The following is a 22,297-nucleotide window of genomic DNA, read 5'->3' as shown; positions in this document are numbered from 1 at the left end:
TAGTTAACTAAAATATCGAATTTTTTAAATATATTAAAAATAATATAACATTAATTAAATATTAAAAACAATTAAAAAACATACTTAAAATAATGTAAAAAATCTTAAAATATAAAAATAATAAATGTAATGTATAAAAAAAGTAGAGAATTTGTTGGCTAGCGAGAGGGTAAAAAATACTATTCCCACTCCAGTGAGTGCAACAGTAGGGAAAGCGTTGGATAGCGTAGGGCTAAAAATTACTATTCCCACTCCAGAGAGTGCACCAGTAGGGAAAGCGTTGGATAGCGTAGGGGTAAAAATTACTATTCCCACTCCAAAGAGTGCAACAGTAGGAAAAATTTTAAATTACTATTCCCACTCCAAAGAGTGCAACAGTAGGGAAAGCATGGGATAAGGGGGGGGGGGGTAAAAATACTATTCCCACTCCAGAGAGTGCAACAGTAGGGAAAACGTTGGATAGCGCAGGGTTAAAAATTACTATTCCCACCCCAAAGAGTGCAACATTAGGGAAAGCATTGGAAAGCGCGGGGGTAAAAATTACTATTCCCACGCCAGAGAGTGCAACAGTAGGGAAAGCGTTGCATAGCGGGAGGGTAAAAATTACGATTCCCATCCAGAGAGTGCAACAGTAGGGAAAGTAATGATTTAATATTAAAATTAAATTAAATTAATTATCAATACCAATAAAAAAATTAATTATACATAATTACCAATTAATAAAGAATACTCATCAATTAAAAACATTAACGACTAATTAATGAAAAATGATTACCAATTAATAATTAATTACCAATTAATTATCAATACATATAAATAACAATAATTTTTTACTGTATTACAATGAAAGAACGTCCTACCCTATTGCCCTATAAACCCACAACCCACTCCAAATAAATACAATTAACATAATTATCAATTAATCAAAATTATTTACCAATTAATACAAATTATTTACCAATTAATAAAAATGTATTACCAATGAAAAATTAATTAGCAAACAATTAAATATCAATACATATAAATAAAAAGTAATATTTAATTTACTATAAATTACTTCCCACCCTCTTCCTCTATAAACCCACAACCCGCTACGGAATTAAAGTACGCAAAAATTTAATTACATAACATTCATTACTTTAAAAAAATTAAACATACATTACAAAATTAATACATAAAAACTAAAAAAAAATCGATATTATGGAAATCGATATTTTAAATGAGATATAATGGAATTCGATATTTCATACCCTAAATTCGATATTCTGGGCTGTCTATATTTTAGTAATTCGATATTCTGGGCAGTCTATATTTTGGAATCGATATTTAGGGTGGTCATGCCGCACCAGAACAAAGTTACAAGTTTAAGCTTACTGCGAAGGAGCGAGGACAGGCTACAGGGGCCCAGTTAGGCCAGATGAACAAAGTAACTTAAGTCCTGTTTTGCATAGCAGTGGGAGGATCTGCGTCAAAGATGCATCGTGCAGCCAAAGCTGTGCTTCAGTTCCAAGATACTAGGAGGATGCGGTGTGACATACTGTGTCGCCATCGAAGATCCCGCCCACAAGGGCTTGCGATGCGAAGTCTGAAGTCGAGGATGCGTCATGGAGTCTGGGCGATGCGTCGCTTCTGAGGAGCTGCAAAGCTTCCATGAAGAGTCCGGCGATGTTGTCGATACTGCCATCAATGAGGACTGGGAAGGCCTGCGGAGATGATGCATCACACAGTCAGCGGTTGCTGCGGGATGCAGTAGGTAATGCAGGTCTTTCTGATCGGTCAAGTCCACGTAGCCGCGGGGATACGTTGGTTCTGCTTGGGGTTGTGCCACACCGCAGAGGAGATGCGTTGGGTCCACTCGATCCACCTCAGCTGGCAAGTATCTTCCAAGGGTCCAGGACTCACCAGCCAATTAGCCCTTGAAGTCGTTCTGGGTTCAAGAGTTGCAGGTCTAGTCCATCTCACCCAGGCAAGAAGGCAGCAGGTCAGCACAGTAGAGCAGAAGTCCCTTCAGGCCAGCAGTCAAGCAGAATGGCAGTCCTTTCCGCAGCCCATCAGTTCTTCCTGGCAGAGTAGCCACATGTCCAGAAGTGGACAGAAGTGATGGTGTCTGAGGTCCAGTATTTATACCCAGTTGTGCCTTTTAAGTGGGGAGAAGAATCTAGCCTCAGATCTTTGAAGAGCACAGATGCCCTGCCTTCCTGGCCCCGGACCAAACAAACTGCAGGGGATATTTGTAATGTTTGTGTATTTTCAGTTTGGTTCATATAGAAAGAATAAGTAAAGTTTTCCTAACAATAACCACGGATTAACCTATGTTTTCTTCCATGAACATATATACACAAATATATATATTTATGTATATATGCTTAGACATTTGAAACCTAACTGTATATATATACACACACACACCCATACATACAAAGTAAGACTTTAACATTTTAAGCAAACGGTCTGTTTTTCTGTGGGTTTCCTGCCACATTTAACAACTGTGGTTGCAAGGCCCAAGGAAGGCCTGGTAAATAGAGGTAGGGTATAGGACCCATATGGTGCCCCTCTAAGTATGCCAGTGACATACTGGAAGTATATTTAGAGGAACACAGTGTGCTATAAATTGTCCCTAGCAGGCAAAACTTCACTTTGTTTTGTTGTTTTGTGGTAGTGTCTCATGTGACTCTAATGTGTTAATTACTCAGCCTGACACTTATTTGATTTCTTCCTTCTTGCCTACAGTGCCTCTCCAAGCATGTCTAATTTTATGAGTCATACCTTGCCCTGTCCTTCCTCCAAGCTTATTACACTTGTTTCAATTTAGATCTCCACCCATCTATTCACCACATTGTTTTTCAGATTTCTTGCTAATTCAGCTTATTTTCGCACACAGACTTTCGTTTTTCATCCACGTCCATCTCTACATGCATCTACTTTACTCCTCTCCTATAAATGCATCCTACCCATTTCTCCATATGTCAGTTTTACTGCTTATATGCTCCTTTCGCACTACCCCTTCCCTTATCCCAGTTCACGGCTTGAAGCATTGCAAGGTACAATGAAGCGAACACATCTTATTAGCCAATTTGAAGTTTAAATTCTAAACACACCAAACACACAACTAGCCTTTCTGTTTCTTTCCCTAACACCTGTTGGACACAATTCTCTGTTAGCATCTAGGGCTAAATATAAAAAGCAGAATAGAGGTCGCGAACCACCTGATTCACTGCATGTGCCGTTCGCGACCTCAAAAATGCTTTTTTTATGCACAAACACCAAACGGCGATTCTACAGAATCGCAATTTGGGTTTGCGATTTGGTATTTGAAAAGGGCGTGTTTAAGGACGTCTCTTCCAAATACTGAATCATAGTGGTATGTATTAGTGTTTTGCGACTGAAATGCAGTGGCAAAACTATAATATTTTACCAACACCTCAAAGGAGGTTGTGACCTATTTACAAACAGAAAGTGGTCTCCAAGGAACTCTTCCCTCTTTCAGAATTTAACAAAAACTTTTTTAAGAGGCGGCAGTGGTCGCACGGACCACTACCTACTCTGAAAAAATGAAAGTTAAAAGTTTAATTTTACTTCTTGAAACACATCCCATTTTTCTTTAAGGAAAAAGAAATTGCGATTTGCAGAAAATTGCAATTTGGAAATCTCCATTCCCAATGTTGGCACATCTGGCCCCTAGAGAGGTTCACTTGGAAAATCACAAATAGACTCAATATGGTATTGATGTGTCACAAGTAATACGGAGAAATGGCCACAACTTGCAACGTATTTCAAATTTAGAAATTCTCTTAAGGCCAGAAAACAGATAATGAAATGGGTTTGTCTTGAGTTCTATGGAGCAGTTCTGCAATGAAAAATATATTTTAAAGTTGAAACTTACGCTGTCGTGAAAGTCACCGTCTTCGGAGTTTCCCACACTAGGGCTGCTGCAGCTTTTGACACTCCTGTAAGGAAATGAGAAGAGAGTGGAACAATGAACTTTACACTTTTGAGTGAAGCAGGTGTTATCACCGTTAGCTCAAAGTAAGTGCGTCAGTGGGAAAATAATCCTTAAGTCTGGAATCATGTAAGTTAGGAAAAGCACAAACCAAGAATGAAAGAGTAACTTCCAATGAGCACAGTAAGAGTCACATCTGGTGGGTTATCTATGATTATACAAGAAAAACGAAGGAATGTAGAGCTGTGTGTCAGAAACCAGTTTCAACTTATTAATAAACATTGACAAGGCCAATACAACATTGGCAGCCCACCGTTTGACTTTATCAATGCTTATTTTGTTATTCAGGGCTTGTATTTATTGTCGGGGAACCAGCCAGGCTATAATCCATTCAAAAAGCTGGCTAAATGCAAAAAAACGGTTTTGATCTCACATAGCACACATTGCCATAACTTTGTGTTTAGAAGAGCTCCTTGTGAAAGGGCAGGCAGGGAGGTTTGCCAGTGGATGAAATGGGCCGAGTCACTGCCCCTATGCTGTAGCAGTGAAAGAAAAATGCGAATGTCACACTAACAGATCAATGGAAGAAACCAGCTTCCCGAAAGCCCCTTTGAACTAATATTTTATACATGTAACTTTAGTCAAATCAAAAGGTAAATCCTAACGCCGACTCTAAAGAAACACGTGGCCAGCAAATATATACATCAAGGGACTTCTTTGTAGATATTTCCTAACTCAATAAACTATAGCTTAAATAGTTTTTGGCTTTATGAGATTCCTATCAAATTCTTGGCTTGTGCTTTCTAAACATCTGCAAGGAAACCATAACAAAGTATGAGTTTCACAGCATGCTAGCTGTCTGGAGATATTAATACGATGCTTATTCCAGCTGAAAACATCTACTGATAACTTCAAATTGGCACAAAGTTAGGGTTCCTACACTTAGCATGTTAAACTTGTACAACTGTCTAAGTCTAATATATAATTTTGTCATCCTGTTTTAATTCGAGCTTTAAATCCGATCATATTGTGTTATTATATTATGTGTGATGCTCTGAAGCATGAAATATTCAAGAGTCCAAAACGTTAAAGTATCTGTTCAGATTAATACACACAACCTCTTGTTAACGGTACTGCTTATAATTAACAAAATAAAAGAATAAAGGTGGAAAACAAAAAGAGAATTGACGTGATTGTCATTTTGATGCATGAGTTACGGCTCAGAATAATTATTTCATCAATTTGATAATCCCAGAAGTTACATTTGTGCCTATAGTTTGAGCTTTTGAGTAAATTAATGTATAAAACTCTATCTAATGACAAGAAGGATGGCTTGATTTAAAGAAAGTATATGTATTGTAATTGAACTTTTCAGACATACACGAACCTTCAAATCAAAGGCACATGAGCAACCAAAACCATAGTTTTATAAAGAAGATGGCTTGAATTTGCCAAAGATTAATAAATGACCAATTGTCAGATGACAGTAAAAAGAGGACTGTAAAAGAAATAGGGAAGGACCACCTACTTCTATCTAGCAACATTGTCCTAAGCAGTGTACCAGAATCCTGCATATGTGGAAAGCACAGAAGTAGAAATGTGTAAACATTCGACTTTAATGTTTGATACTGGAGTGAATGTGTGTGTGTTTTCTGTGGATAATCACCAAGCAAGGCTGAAAACTGGCTATTGTCAATTTATATAAGGAAATAGAGGTATCTTAGATTCTGGGAAATAAACTTGTAAGTGTATTGAATCTTTTTAGGTTTGAATCACCCATTGTTAACATATCACTTCAAAGTGAACAGCACACCCACGCCCACTAAGAGTGGGTTTAAAATGTGTCAATATTGTTCCAGCTGCATTGCACATAACATATTGATAGAGCAAGGTTATTAGAACATCCATTAGAAGTTCGACATGTTTAGTCTTTAAACATTTAAGCAAGAATCTGCACTATTGACTGGAAGCTTGTCTGGAAAAAATCATTTTCTTGGGGTCATATTTACGAGCAGTTAAATACCATATGAACTTAATTGCCTATTCCAGTATCACAATGTCAGCATTTCATAAATTTACAATTGCTGATTGACAAACAATTCGGGAGGAAAGCCATTTGTGATGAGCAAATTAATGGGTTTATATTTGAGCGCAGCCTAGATGTAAAAAATATTTTGCAGTCAGCGTTTAATAGGGAAGTAATCCTGTGGGTTCTTATTTACCTTAGGGTTAGGAATAATAGCCCTCAGCTGTTGACTTAGTAGCTACTCCATTTTCAATGAAGTCCTGGAACAAGGCTGACCGTTTCTAGTTTACGTGCTTCATCGATTTTTTAAATAATGGGCCAGCTTCACAAGGTGTATTTTGCAGTACATAAAGTACAACTATAGCAGTACGCATTACTTACTACAAAATGCAAGTCACAAACCTATGACTGGAAATCTCAACCCTTCCCATCTTTTCTACATGGAGATCCTCACACACGTAAGTTTACTATTTAGTAGGAAATGTGGGAGGAACCGAGGGAAGTGGCTGGAAAATGTGGAATAGATTCTACTAAATGGGAGGGGTTTAGATAGGAGTATTGGAGCAGTTTCGATAGGAGTATGGATGGGTTTAGTGAGCTAAGCAGAGAATTAGGGAGTGACAAACACCCCTCCATATAAATGTAAGCCCATTGCTATTCACAAACTGAACTTCTCAACTTACTATAGGCAGAAAGGACCACAACAGTAGTACATGTACTCCAGCTCAGACCTGGAGCAGGTCCAGCACCACACAGGGTACGTCACTGGTACTGCAACACCCTCTTCAACCAATCAATAAATAGCTTTATTTCACATCAAACAATTATTTATACATTTACTCCACCTTAAAAAACATATAATGTATATGTTTTATAACCAAATAAATAATCCTTTACAAAATCTGTGAAATATAAAATCCAGCATATCCCGATACAACTAATATCAGTTGCTCCTAAGGTACATATGTACTGTGATAGTAATAAAATATGTATATTCAGAAAGTGCAATATTGTGCATAGCCATTTGTCTCCTATCCACGGTCAAGTACATCTGGGTAGGATAATTTATAAGATGGAAGCCTTTCTAGTTTTCATGGCTGCTTCTAAAAATGATACCATCACAAGACAAACAAATGGTGTTTCCAGTTGTTGGAGAACTGAAAGTGCTAAGGTGTGAATGGTTAGACTAAACTTTCGCGATAAAGGAACAATGCACTTTTCCCACTCTTTTTCGTAGAAAGCACAATAAAACAAAATATGTGAGGTGGTTTGTTTAGATAATGCATCACATGGGCGTGCAGGGAGGTAGTTTAATGAGCATGCATTTGCCGGGTGGCCCAACATTTAAACGCATTCTTGTCAGTAGATAGCAATGGTGGGGGTTCACAACCAAAAATAGATAGGAAGAAGCCCCTGGCAACAAGGGCAGTACAGCTTGGTATAAAATTACTGTGCATTTTTCCATATTCCCTTACCATCTTATATGAGAGCATGTAGCTAGAAAGATATTTTTCAATATAGGTTTAGGGTAAGTTACACAGCTAACTGGATTTCCATAAAGTTGTGCAAAGCCCAGCAAGGCAAAAGCCTGTTTCACATATACAAGCCAGAGAATGGTTTCAGCATGATCAAGTTTCCTAACATCCCTTATAATGTGTTGGTTAAGTGGTACCTCTTTGCGTTTCCACATTGATAGCCGCAGCAAAAGCGGGGCTATTTTAATACTATTGTTAATATATGGTAGATCTATTTCTTATGTGCAATAACACTGGGGCACAAACCTGGAATCGACAACATCTTTTTGGCAAACTTGTCTTCTATGATTTCTAAGGGTTCAACGTGTGCAGTGCCCCATATTGCTCCCCCATAAGTCACTATGATACAGTTATTGCTGAATAGATTTTAATTATTTCCTGGATAGGCTTATTTCCTAGATTTTTTGCAAATTTAAAAAGTGCGTTTATACTTTTTGACATGTTGTTAACTCTGTTTATTACCATCTCTTTCCATCTGAGGTTATTTTCAAACAGAATGCATTTGTCAACACATTCTATGCTATTGCCTTCAAAGTGCAACCTCATTGTTCTTTTCTTGCTACCACCCGCCACGAAAATAAAAGACTTTGTTTTATTTACATGCAAATCCAAGGCCGCCATGTAGGTTGAGTAGGTCGCAATAGTTTTGCAGAGCCATCTGGGTTCTGGCCATCAAAACTGTATCATCTGCATATAGCAGAATTGGGAGATAAATAAATGTGGCTTGACGAACATCCTTGCATTTATCAATCAATACCTCATTTAAGCTATTTGTATACAGTGAAAATAAGAAGGAAGCAAGGACAAACCCTGCCGTACTAATTTCTCAATTCTAAAAGCTTTAGTGCACCTCCTTGTGTCCCATAGCGGACTACCACTTCTGCCTCTGCATACATTTGTCTTGTAAATATAATTATCCCTGCATCAACTCCCATAGCCTCCATAGTGGATCACAGTTTACTGTGGGCCACATAGTCAAATGCGGCAGATAGATCCACGAAGGCCATGTAGAGTTCACCCTTCTTTGCTATGGCATATTTCGAATCTAATAATGTTAAATGAAGACTTCCACTAAAATATTTTTTGCCTCCGCCCATTTTTCCAATCTGTTGAGTAAAAGTCTGCCCATTAATATAGCTGAGCAGTCAATTAGTGAAATTGGGCGGTAATTTGCTGGATTTGAGCCATCCCCCTCTTGTGTCTCAGCATGATCACAGATCATTTCCAGGAGTTCAGAGGGCCTGTTTTGAACATTGCATTAACAACAATAGTCAACAGGGGTGCCCATAATGATTTGTTAGCAAGGAATAAATCCACTGGGAATCCATCTAGACCAGCCGCTTTCAAGGCAGAAGATTGGGACATAGCAAGCTTGATATCCTTAAGTTTGGACTTCAGCGGGGAAGAAACATTCTGGCCTATAACGGGGCCTCTACGTTATTATCGCCCCTCCTTTGGAGGATAACCTGGAAAAGAGTTATCCAGGTATCCTCCTCAATATGCACATTCAATGCAGGAAGGGAGAGTTAACCACTTCCAAGAATGATTTACTATCCCTTAAGGATGAAGCTTGCCGTAATTTCTCTCATGCTTCTCCTTGTTTTATGCTCCTCCCATGGATAACTAAATTTAATTAATCTGTGATCGCTAAAAACCGTCATCTTTAGTAAGGGTGGGCGTAGTTGGCGGAGTACCACTACACGGAATTCTGCGGAGTTGAACAAAAACTCTGTGAACTCCGCTCCGCATCTCCGTTCCGTCTCATGCCAATTAATAAAACAGAAACCTCACATACCTCTAATTATATAGTCATCCCACAAAAGGGAAAATGAAAATACAGCAAGCAGTGAGAGAGGTGATGATTTTAGGGTCCTCCCTAACCTAGGGAGAGAACCAAGTAGATGCCTTGAACACAAAGAGCACATCATGCTGAGTGATTCGGTGGTGGTTCCATCCTCCTAGGACCACCCCAAGTACAGTTATAGGCAAAAATACAATCCCAACCAAAGGACCTGCAAAGCATTAATGGACGAGATTCTAGAGAGCAGTGAATATTATAGCATCCAATATCAAAAAATTCCTCAAGGGGCAGGCTCTCCCAGCTCAGCTGAAAGCTAATACTATAATATTCACTGTACTCTAGACTCTCACCCCATAATGCTTTGCTGGGTCTTTGGTTGGCATTGTATTTTTGCCCATACCTTTGCTTGGGGTGGTCCTAGGAGGATGGGACCACCACAATCGTTGAGCATGATGTGCTCTTTGTGTTTGAGGCATCTGCTTGGTCCTCCCCCTAGGTTAGGAGTGACCCCAAAATCATCACCTCTCTCATTACCTAATATTTTTCAAAGTTCACTCTTGTAAATTGGTTATATGCTTTTTAGCATGTTAAGTTTAAGTTGTTTTATCAAAGAGTTGTGGGTACAGTAGCTAACTTTGCTATGTGATGGAGTCAGAATTTTTGCATCAATTCTGTGTTTTCAATGTAATGCGTAGTTAACAAATCTCGTCAACCTCCGCTACCGGAGCGGAGTTCATTGCTCATGGTTAAACTTTACCTTTGGTTTGTTTATGGTCCCAATGTAGCTCTCTGAGGAAATTACATAGTCAATAGCTGAACAGGACCCTGCCCTATGAAAGGTAGGGTCCAGATTGCCTGTAATTAAATGTAACTAATTTCAAGTTGGAAAGAGACTAGTAGAATGTTTACGGCGTTCCCATGGCTAGAATGATGAAAATGACAAATTGCCTCCCCATTGTGATCTATGGTCCCGCATAAACGTTGGTGCTCTCTAGGGGATTGGTTTATATTGAAATCACCTACCCATATAATTTGTAATGGTTATGGGAAGATCTTCCTAAGACCTTCCTAGAGCCTTCACTACTGTGGTTGGGTTTGCACATTTATTATTGTAGTAGTTTATAAATAACAAGTCACTACTCTGATGTCCTTTTACAACTAATATATGAAAATAGGGTGAATTATTCCAAAATGTCATTATAAACAAGATCATATTCACAACTAGTGTTAAGATGCCATCCTTTGCCCTGCCTCTTATAGATGGAAGAGCTGGTGGCTGGAATGAGCAGTAGTCATTTAGATTAATCAAATCTTCCTCCCTTGTCTTTTGAAGGTAAATGATATGTGAATTCATCAGTTCTTTATGCCATGCATTGTTATCCTTTTTATTATTGTATCCAGCAATATTCCACGTAAGAATGGTGAGATTATTTCCCCCTATTCTAGCCCTAATTTCATTCAGATGCGTAGCTCTGTCCTTGGTCTCTTTCTTACTTATTGTTACTTCAGGACTCTGCATTGTGGGTTGTAAAACAATCGATTTTACTGGGTTTTTAGCTGACTGGTCCCCATTTATAATTTGTGTCACATGGACAGGAGAAGTGAGTCAGTCGCAGCTATCTAGGTTCTCCCATAAAAAATAATGGAGCCAGGAACTTAAAATGGTACTTCACAGGAAATAATGATGAAATAAAAAAATAATATTTTAAAATTTCAAAAATATAAAATAATATATATATATCTATATATATACACATTCAATTTGTTTAAAAACGATATAAATAAAAATACATTTAAAAAATAAATGTAACTATTTGTTTTAAATAATTATTTTCATTTAAATGAGTTATACACAACAGTATGTACTATAAACATTTTGCTTTAGGTTTTTAAAATACAAGTTTAAAAAATGATATTTTTATTTTAACATAATTAAATAAATATATAAAATTGATGTACATGAATATTTAACCTAAAATATTTTACTTTTTTTTCAATAAACGTTTTACAATTTCCTTATACTTCACATAGGGAGATATCCACCCTGAGCTTACATGTGAAAAGTTACAAGTAGTAACTTTACACTTGCTATGCTTTAACCCTTAATTCCAGGGGGGTCGATACCTGTAAGCTTACTCTTTATAATGACTTTACACTAGGAGATGTTGGATAGCCAAAAGTAGCAGAGTTACTACGAAGTGCAAAAGTAAATTTACCCATGTATATTAACTCATGTGTAAAGTTACATGTGTGAATAGGCCCCAATATCTTCAGAATTTCATTTGGGCTGTGTGGATTCTTACTGGGAACATTGTTTTACATTAAGGAATTCCTCTTAATGTATTGGTGCACTTAAGCTATCATTGTTTTCTTATGTTGTTTGTGGCACTACAGGACATTCCAGTTAGCAAATAATGTGCATTTGCTGCCATATTTTTGAGTATAACATGTTCTAAATGTTTCTAAAATCTCTGCATCATTGGTCATGTCGGATCGTCTGCTAGATTTAAAAGGAGTAATAAAAGGATGCATTCTTTTAATGATCACACGATTTGCTGGTAAATGGCCTATCATGTTACTGAACCAAAATTCTTGCCAGGAATCTGTTGCACTCATACTCTGAACCTTTGAAAGGTGCAGAAACTTGACAGGAGCTGGAGGTAATGTGCGCCAACTCTTTTGCCTTGATATCTTTTTCTGCCTCACAGTTTTTAATTTTTTTTCTTGCAAATAGGTTCATTAAAATAAAGTGTCCTAACGAAAGGATCATAGAGTATTGTTGTAGATCTTCTTTGGTTTCACATGTGTGAAAAATAGTGTTGAATGTCAGTTTTCAGTCTTTTGACATTAGTTTTATCTTCAAAAAGGTTGGTGTTCATACACAATATTGTTTGCTCTGGAATCAGATCTATGCTCTATGAAAGGCCTACAACAGATTCAAATCTGTAGTCACCAAATACATTCAACAAAGGAACCTCCGCTCCAGATTGGCACCTTACCTCAAAATCCACCATACTAGAAAAAAAACATAGGTGGCACATCTTTCTCTGTTCAAGCAGCCAAACTATGGAATTCAACAGCAGCGGCTCCTCTGTTATGGCAGAGGAGTGTCAACCCCCTTGTCAGCAGCCTCCAAACTTAAAAGATTAAACAATAATAAAACAGGTTTATCGTTTTATTTTTCCTTCTATGGGCAGAGTCTTGGTGTTGGAGCATCGTGATGACAGCCGTGGATGGTAAGTGGTGGGCCCTGCTGTCAGTGCGCATGTCGTTTGGTCTGCTGTTTTATGACAGCCAAACCAACACGCGCACTGATATGTTTCCAACCTGAGTTGCGTTGCCGGGTTGGCGACAGCAGGCACAAGCTCCCAGTCTCTCTGAGAGCACAAATCCAGGCACTTTTTTCTGTACGCTGTCCACCAACCGCCTCTCTACTTTGTCTTGACACTAGTTGCTACTGGAAAAATAATTACCCCCAAACATAAGATCCACAGATAACTATCTCATCTTCAGAAGACTACTCAAGAGTTAGCTCTTTCCTATAAAACCACCATAATCAAACACAAATGAACAGCATATTCCTGTGTGTATAAATATTTAATTTGATTATATGTATGTAGATATGTGTATTTCTTGATATAAATATTTATATTATGCACTAATGTATCTATATATTTATGACTTTACTCCCACTGTGAATAAAAAAAAACTTTGACTCTCCAATGCACTACCCTATATTTCACCCTATATCTCTCTCAATATATCCTCTTCCTCCACTCTCTGACTCATCTCTAACTTCATTCTACTAATATGATCTCCAAAATAACATTTTCTAGACTCTTCCTTCGTCTATCCCACCTTGGATCACCCCAAACCTCATTTTGCTACTATGATCTCCCTAATCCATTTCTAGAGATTCTTCCCTCATCCATCTCTCCTTATACTCATCCAAAACCTTATCTTACTACTATAATCTCCCAACTATTACTTTGTAGACTCTTCCCTCTTCTATCCCCCCATTATCCTTTTCAATTCAACAAACATGCACATGTCCACCGCTCAAATTAACTCGAATTTCAATATACTAATCCACCACTAATCCGTTTTAGTTTTCGTAGAAGCGTGCTACTCGCCGAAAAATGCTTAGACGCCTTGCCATGGGTAGTAAGCGCTATATAAATACAATTACAATACAGTGCTCCCTCTGATATAAGCATGGTTAGAAATTAAAATGAGTGTGACTGCTTCTTGTAGAATCGAACGAGTGAACAACAGGGAGCAGAAATATGAAGAGCTGTTAGTGAGAAGGAAAAGACGGAAATTTGGGACCTAAAGGACTGTGAAGCCAGGTACTTCTGAAATGTATGGAGATATTTGAGGCGCTTACTTGGGGGTATCTAAGTGTGTATTTCTATTGTCTATTCAAAATGGGGTAATGTTTTAGATGAAAGAATTCACCCATGATCAATCCGCAGCTAGCTGGAATCATGAGCACTTGCAAGGGAGCCTGACATGACTGCATGCAGTGGGTAGGGCTACGAGCACTACTGTGTCCTCTCGGGATCCGTTTGATGCTCTCCCTTCTTGATGATGGTGAAGGCAGCAAACAGGGGCTTTTTAGCAGCTAGGTTCCCGGACCAGTGCCACATCTTAACCACTCACTGTTTTTCATTTGGTCCAGGGGAGCAATGTCAGGATGACAGCCGGTTAGCAGGAATCACCACATGGATGACTTTCCTATGAACAAATCACCTAGTTAAGTTGACGCTGACAGGCTTCTTATTACTCCTCCACGGGATGGCAGCAGTAAATGCGTACACTAGTAGTCTCCTGCTTTCTTCTGTTTATCCCCTCTAGCCTCTTTCTTCCAAAGTAGGCACTTTCACTCTAAAGCCTTCTTCAGGCTGATCACCTTGCCATATTTCATTTAATCCAAACGCCGGACTTTGTAAGCTGCTCCTTTTGCCATACACTGCTTTTTTTTTCTTTTTAGGACATATTGTTCAGTTAATGTTACTCTAGATGGGCGAATATGCTGGTGCTTAACATTTCCTCTGTTGAAATGGTAATGTAATAAGCAACCATCTTGCTCTTTGGCAGACCACCTACTGAATTCCCTTTTTGAGATCAGTACAATTACCACAGGGTGGGGTAGGATATTCGGGAATCATGATCACAACTCAGACTAAACTGCATTACAGGGGCGGGGTCTCAACAGATGCCAGAGGCAGAATCGAGGGAACCTACTATCCTTAGAATCGGGGGCTGGGAGGGTGAGTTCTAAGGCACCACTTAGAAACACTGGCACAAGCCCTACTGGTGCATATTTTAAGTTTTCGTAGAATTTGAAGTCTCAGATAAGAATTGCCATTTTCATAAATTCCACCCAACAACAAATTGCTAAGGCAATCAGAATTACATATTGTTTTCTACCACACCATCCCACAAATAGGTTTTGTCAGGATACAGGAGTTGAAGTGCTTTTTGTACTGCAAGCTTGTGTGCGAGAAAGCAGTACAGCGAAATCATCTATGCTGAAGGCCTTCCAGTGAAGGAAAGGCCTTCATTCATTACTGTGGATGCTGACTGGATTAAAGGTGCACTTGCACTGGGAATGAGAAGTGCGGTAAAGCAATTTTCCTATTTAGAGTGACAGCAGCCATTTTAAATTTGCAGGTACAACTTTTTTCTCAGTGCCTGGCAATATTGCTTGACAATTTGTGCTACATTGTTGATGCAGGTTGGCCTTGCTACTCCGATGTTGGTTTTCAAACGTCAATGTCTCTAGTTCCATCAAAATGTGATTATGGAAATTTCTATTCTCATTCTAAAATTGTCTATGATTTACAAACAAGCTTTGAACTGTCTTGTGCCCTTTTTTCAACTTTAAAGGCTGGGTTTCTAACTTCTGCTAAACATCCCTGTGATGGAACAAGGCGGACACTAAAAGTACATGTCATATCTGTAGGACATTAGGTTATTAGTTGACCAGGATACGAGGCCTGCAAAAGTAAAAGGTTCGCAATTTCCTCTTCACCGCATAGTCACACTTGACTCTCTCAGGGTAGTGAAGCAGAACAGTCCAAGGCCTGTTTAGGGGAGGTGGTGTGCACTAGTAATCACCATTCACTGATACCCAATATTAACACTTAATAACTGATAGTTCAATCAGTGCTATTTATTTACAAAAAGGAAAAGTACATTTATTACACACACACTACTAAATACTATGCATTAATTTACAAATATGTACATAACGAAGATTGAAAATAACTTAGATGACAGTAAAATCATGGGGATCCTCCTGGTTGGAAACAGGCGAGGCAGCGGAGATAGAGTGGCGGCCGGAGTACCCTCATCGCGCCACTTTGTCCCCAAGACCGCAGCCACTGAAGAGGGGAAAGCAGGAGCCTGCTGACTGCGAGGTTGTGCACGGACGCCTGCCAGCGGCAGCGAGCAGCCCGCGTCTGACTGGTCCCTGTGGTGGCGGACCTCGACCCTCCGGACTGCAGTCGCAGAAGTCAAGCGGCTGTGACACAGAGGTAGCCCCCATATGGCCCCAAGATCATACCGATCTGCCCTCCCGGGATCTGGCACATGCAGGGCTGAGGTCACGTGCGGGAGATCGGCGGCCGCCCATGTTTCTGCAACTGCCTTGGTGGGGCTGGAAAGTGCCCGCGCCGGAGGGTTGGCAGCCTCTTCATAGGGGGCCCCGGATCAAGTGTGACACTTCGGTGCCTGAGGATTGGCTATTGAAGTGACACCATGGTGTGTGTGCCCTGAGGGAGGACCTCAGGGCCGGTAGAACTTCTGTCATGGTGGTGTTGCAGGGGACCGTGAGTGGCTGCTTCAGGACGGCCTAGACCTCGGCACGCGGTGCACCTGAGCCATATTGGAGACATCGGGTGGACTTGTGGGAGCCAACTGAAGCTGAGTGCGAGTAGGCTGACAAGGCCGTAGTGGAGGGGCCGGCAGCATCACAAAATTGAAGCGGGGGTCAGAAAGGCAGGAGTGCGGCTGTGCTGATGCTGACAAGCGGGGGCGCCATACGGGGGCACTGGCTGGCCTCTGGGAGCTTGGACTGGTGGAACAGGCGAAGACACCTATCACCCCTAGACCGAGGCCGTGCAGACAAGAGGGCACTACACTGGAGGGATAGACGACTTGGACGGCATGCCCCCAACAAAGACAAGAAGTAGACGTGTGGGCCGAGGTTCGCAGGTGGCGGCCTTTGATAGCAACGGAGCTGTAAATCCTTATTGGCAGCTGCACAGCATTGTGGTGGTTGAGCACTGAGGCGGTGAGTGAAAAGGGGTCCTCCCCCACAATCGAGTGCCGGATGACAACGATGCAGCAACTGGTGATGGGTCGCCTAGGCAACACCAATCAGCACCTTAATGTGCGCAGCAGCAGTGCAGACCAATCAACGGCACAAGGAGGAACAATTTCTGAAACACCACATGCTATGTTAGCCACCAAACTAGACTCAGTGCTGGCCGCAATAGAAAAGATAGAATCCTCACTGTAACCAGACCCGTACCTGACTTGAGTCCAAAATTGATAAATTCACGTCAGACTTTAACCTGCTGCGCGCTGACCACCAGAAGCTCGGAGACAGAGTGTGTTCACAGGATCAGTCGATTGCGGAACTGAGGCCCATCACTCAAAGCCATAGACCGAGTGCATTACCTGGAAGACAAGGTGGAGGATGCAGAAGGGTGCTCCCGCCGCAATAACATCCGCATGGTGGGTCTGCCAGAGGGCAAAGAAGGGCGGTGCCCGGAAGAGTACACCGAAAATTGGATTAGAGAACTACTCCTGGATGGTACGCTGTCTGACCACTTCGTAATCGAAAGAGCTCACCGAGTCCCTGCTCAGAAACCACCACCGTGCGCCCGCCGCCGTCCTTTCCTATTCAAAGTCCTCAACTATAGGGACAGAGTCTCGATCCTCAGAGAAACCCGCAAGCTGGCAGACATAACAGTAGACAATATCCACATCATGTTCTTCCCAGACTTCACAGCACAAGTGCAGTGCCGCAGAAGTGCGTACGCAGCGGTGAAGAAACAACTCCGTGAACCAGGCCTCAACTACTCACTCCTCTTTCCGGCCAAGCTGAGAGTGGTCGCAAGCGGAACAGCGTGCTTCTTTGACTCCCCCTCTGACACCTGGGATTGGTTAGAAGAATCGGGCTTGCTGTCTGGACCGAAGCCTCCTGGGCCGGATGAACGAAGGATGTCGGGCAGGAGACGACGTCGACGCAGTGGGCGGAACAGACCTCGAATAGTGGCTACGGCGACCTCCACCTCGCCTAACTTGGAACAGAGACCAGCTGAACGACAAGAGGTTTTAAAGTGAGTAAATGTCATTAGTCTTCCATTCCTAGGGAAGATGTTGAGATCTAAGAATACTAGATTGTTGTTAGAACTGGAACTGGTGAATTTCAGGAAATCATCCTGTAGGTTAAGCCACGTTATGAATTGTTGTCATGTGGTCATATCTCCATCCCATATGATGAAAATATCATCGATGTACCTTTTCCAGGTCTTGATGTATTGTCTGTAGGGATTACTGGGGTGTAGTATTTTTGTGGTCTCAAAGTGATGCACATAGAGACCAGCAATACTAGGAGGAAACGTGCTTCCCATGCTGGTCCCATGTTTTTCAAGATAGAGTGTCCCATCATACTCGACAACATTTTCTTTTAATGCAAGGCTGCAGCAATCCATGATTACATTCCTTGGGGTTCGGTATTCCCAATCATCCTCGAAAAGAACATCCTTGATGATGTGCAGTGTCTTGTTGTGGGGGAGATTAGTGTAAAGACTTTCGACGTCACAACTCATTAGTAGTTGGATGTCCGGATTGAATGTCAGATCTTCCAATAGATTGAGGACGTCTTTGGTGTCTCTCAGATAGGTCGAAGTCCTCTGGACCATTGGCGTTAGGAAGGCGTCGGCGAACTTGGATACTGGTTCTAGGATAGATCCAATTCCGGACACAATCGGACGTCTTGGTGGGTTGTCTAGGCGTTTATGGATTTTGGGTAATGTGTACAGGTATGGTATCGTGGGGTTGTTTTGGCATAGAAATTCACCTTCTTTCTTCGTTATCCAATTGTGAGCTACGGCTTCCTTCACCATGGTGTTGATTCTCACTTTGATTCTGTCTGTTGGGTCAGTGTGAAGTACTTTGTAGTTGCGTTGATCTTGTAAAACTCTTTTGCATTCTAGGTCATATTGTTGTTTGGTTTGTATGACCGTTGCTCCTCCCTTGTCAGCCAGTTTTATTACCAGTTTGGCTTTGTTGTTGAGTTCATGTATGGCTCTTCTTTCCTCATTGGAGATATTCTGGAAGATCTGTCTGTTGTTTGACACCAGGTCGTTAAGGTCTTTTATTACAGCCTTTTCAAAGGCAAGTAATTCTATTGGCAGAGTATTGTCCATGACTTTTACAGCAACCCTTCCTAAGTGGGGTCAAGTTATCTCTGCCTGTAGCCAGCCAGGTGTTGATGTCGTCAGCCTGAACATGGACGGATGGTTGGGGGTTGTTGGATGAGGGACTAGGGGGTCTAGCGGTGGCTAAGAGGGAACAAAGTTCAGTAATATCGACCCGACTCCAGTTCCTTACCTGGACAGTCCCTGGATGAGGGGTTTTGGCAAGGGGGAGGATGGGAAGGGAAAAAGAGATGAGGTAATGGTCTGACCAGGTACATGGAGTAATCTGTATATCTGGGATCTCCAGATTTAAGGACCAGACCTGGTCTAGCATGTGCCCTTTTGTGTGGGTGGCTGTCTTAATATGTTGTATACGGTGCATTCCCCTTAGTAGCTCTGTAAATGCTACAGAGGTTGGGCACTCACGTGTGTCACACGGCCAGAAGTTGAAATCGCCAATAACTAAAAGTCGAGCACGATTTATGGCGAGTTCCGCAATAGAGTTTCCAAAGACTTGGGGGAAGGTGGGCATATAGCTAGGGGGTCTGTAGATTACCGCACAAACAAGTGGGGAGGCTGGTGAATGGAGTTTGAGAAAAAGTCGGTCTACAAGGGGGATTTTGATGGAGGAAAGGGACATAAATTTGTGGATTTTTAAGATTATGGCTGCCACCCCTCCCCCTGCTTTCGGCTCTGATCTATTGGCCTGAAGAGCATAGTAGTCGTTGAGAATGGCTGCCAACAAATCTGGGGATGATTCATCATTTAACCAAGTTTCGGTTAAAAACAAAATATCGGGCTTATAGGTATCTAGAAGAAAAAAGACCTCTAATTGATGTTTTACCATTGATCTGGTATTGAGATATCAAATGGACAGATTTTCACGGGTGTGTGTTGTCCGGAGTTTAAAAGGGGGGTCTGTGTAGGGTATAGTGCATGAAAGCGGGTCAGGTGAGGAAGTGAGGGTAAGTCCGAGCGTGGATTTAGGCGAGAAAAGACCATTTACCTTAAGGATCCTACTAGTGCCTGGGGGCATGGCATGGCATGCCCATAGCGATAGTAGTTTGATCCGTGAGTAATGGTAGGGGGGTTGGACAGAGTACAGGGCCCCGGGCCCCGTCCGGGCGCGGACGGGCGCAGATGGGCTTGCCTTAGGCGTGCCCGCTGCGCGACGGGTAACACATAGGGAGATAAAGGCTCCGAGCCCGACCTAATCGCGGAGCTCTGCCCCCAACTGCAAGGGAAGAAGTACTACTGCCTGTGACAGCCTGCACGCTCCACAACAATCAGGCTAACCCGTGGTGGACCGGGTTGCAGGCGGCAGGACACAGCAGAAAGTGAAAATGCAGGTAATGTGCAAATTAGCAAGGCATCAATTTCAAACACATTAAAAAATTAAAAAAAATAAAATCAGAGTTCCAGCGTTTTTTAAAAACGATTTGTGGCTGGGTAGAAGACAGACCCTTGGCTCACAATTCGTACAGCTCTGTTTTCGCGCGACCAAATGCGTGGGAAGGTGATTCCTGCAGATAAAGGCTCCAAGCCTGACCTAATCGCGTAGCTCCGCCCCCAACTGCAAGGGAAGAAGTACTGCTGCCTGTGACAGCCTGCACCCTCCACAACAATCGGGCTAACCCGTGGTGGACCGGGGTGCAGGCAGCAGGACACGGCAGAAAGTGAAAATGCAGGTAATGTGCAAATTAGCAAGGCATCAATTTCAAACACATTAAAAAATTCAAAAAATTAAAATCAGAGTTCCAGCGTTTTTTAAACAGGATTTGTGGCTGGGTAGAAGACAGACCCTAGGCTCACAATTCGTACCGCTCTGTTTTCGCGCGCAATCTCAACATCTTCCCTAGGAACGGAAGACTAATGACAACTACTCACTTCAAAACCACATCCAAGAATTGCCTCTTGATGTATCAAAGTTTTCATCCCAAACACCTGAGGGATAATCTTCTCTATGGCCAATTCCTTCGGCTTAGGCACAATTGCACTGAGATTGACTAATTCAAATCCCAATCAAAAGATCTGCGAAACAAACTAGAAGCCCGCCAGTACCCTGAAAAGATAATTAACCAAGCATACAAATGGGCACGCAATAATTGTAGAGAAAGCCTACTGGAAGAAAAACAACCCAAAGAAGAGGACAAAAGGCCATTCTGTATCACCACATACAATACAAATTCAAACCAGGTGACAAAAATTGTAAATAGACATTTGAAAATACTAAACAGTGGCGGCCTGGATATTCCTAAACACATGTTTTCCCACAGGAGGGGAAGGAGCATACGTGACATGCTGGTCCATACTAGACCACACAAGAAAGAAGATGCTCCTTCTTCATTGAACATAGGACCCGTCCAAGGTCACTATCCCTGTGGAAGATACAAAGTATGTAGTCTCACAAAAAAGAGCAAAGAACTTAAATTCCGAAATGGAACCTCATGGGATCAAAGACGATTCACCACCTGCAATAGTCACAATGTAGTTTATCTTATCACATGCCCATGCAAACTGGAGTATGTCGGTATGACCAGCAGGGCTGTGAAAATAAGAATTGGTGAGAACAAAAGTAACATTAAATAAAAAAAAAAACAAGCACAAAAATGGATACACACTTCCTAGAGAAGGGACATAAACCTGAAGACATTGCATGGACCGTCATCGAACAAGTGACCAATGATAAATACCTTTTCGAAAAAGAACAGAGATGGGTGTTCCGCCTTAACACCAACCAAGTGGGCCTCAATGATGAAATACCTTGGGGAGAACTGTAACGAGCCTCAGTCATTATGGCCATATGAAATCATCTTGCACAATCAGCCATGTCAATTGCGCACAAACGCTTAATTAGCTCAACCCCTCCATCTGAATAGTTGATCTATAAGAACAGCGCCTCGCGCATTTTTCTCTTTCCGACCTTAGTGCAAAAACAATATCCTGCAATATCCTGAACCATCGGAACAGCAGGAGGCTTAACCTTTCACCCCTCATAGCAGATAATCAACATTACATCCACTGCATTGGGTCTATTATTATTAACAATGAGATGCCGAAGGAGGAAGATGATATTAGTGTTATTGTTCAAATTTTATAAAAAGCACAGAGTTTTTCTTTCGCCCGTAATTAAGTTTGACACGCAAGGAGGAAGATGGTATTATCGTTATTGTTCATTGTTTTAAAAAGCTCGGACGATCACCCCTGTTTCTCTCAAAAAATCCATCAAGTATGTACTTTTTGGAAAATTGCGAGAAAATATCCTGAGGCCTATAAATATATAGAAAGAGAAAAAACACTGATGCGGCGATGAGTGGCTGCAGTTGCCAATCTTGGCGGCCATTTTTGTTAACGCTCTAGTGCCGGTAACTTCGGCGTTGTAAATAACTCAACAGATGCGATTTTTACACAGCAGTTTCAGTACATATATAAGGGAACCCCAGACATGCTCCAACATCCCACGGAGCACCACAGGGGCAGGATTGAGGAGATTTTGCTTGACGGTGAAGTGAGTAAGACTACAGCCAGAAGTCTTTAAAATATAGCTACATTTAGACC

At 41.4% G+C, this 22,297-nt stretch overlaps 1 protein-coding gene across 6 annotated transcripts in view; it reads right to left on the bottom strand.

The window, feature by feature from the left end:
- Positions 1-22,297, bottom strand: part of OSBP2 (oxysterol binding protein 2) — a 1,786,946-nt gene that overhangs the window by 243,059 nt on the left and 1,521,590 nt on the right. For all 6 annotated transcript variants that reach the window (XM_086943307.1, XM_086943309.1, XM_086943310.1 and 3 more), the window contains one exon: positions 3,884-3,947. In XM_086943307.1, coding sequence (XP_086799433.1) covers positions 3,884-3,947 — 64 coding nt within the window. The remainder of the gene's footprint in view (positions 1-3,883; positions 3,948-22,297) is intronic.

Source organism: Lissotriton vulgaris, chromosome 11, assembly GCF_964263255.1.
Source record: "Lissotriton vulgaris chromosome 11, aLisVul1.2, whole genome shotgun sequence".
Taxonomy (NCBI): domain Eukaryota; kingdom Metazoa; phylum Chordata; class Amphibia; order Caudata; family Salamandridae; genus Lissotriton; species Lissotriton vulgaris.
This window is presented reverse-complemented; position numbering and strand designations above follow the sequence as displayed.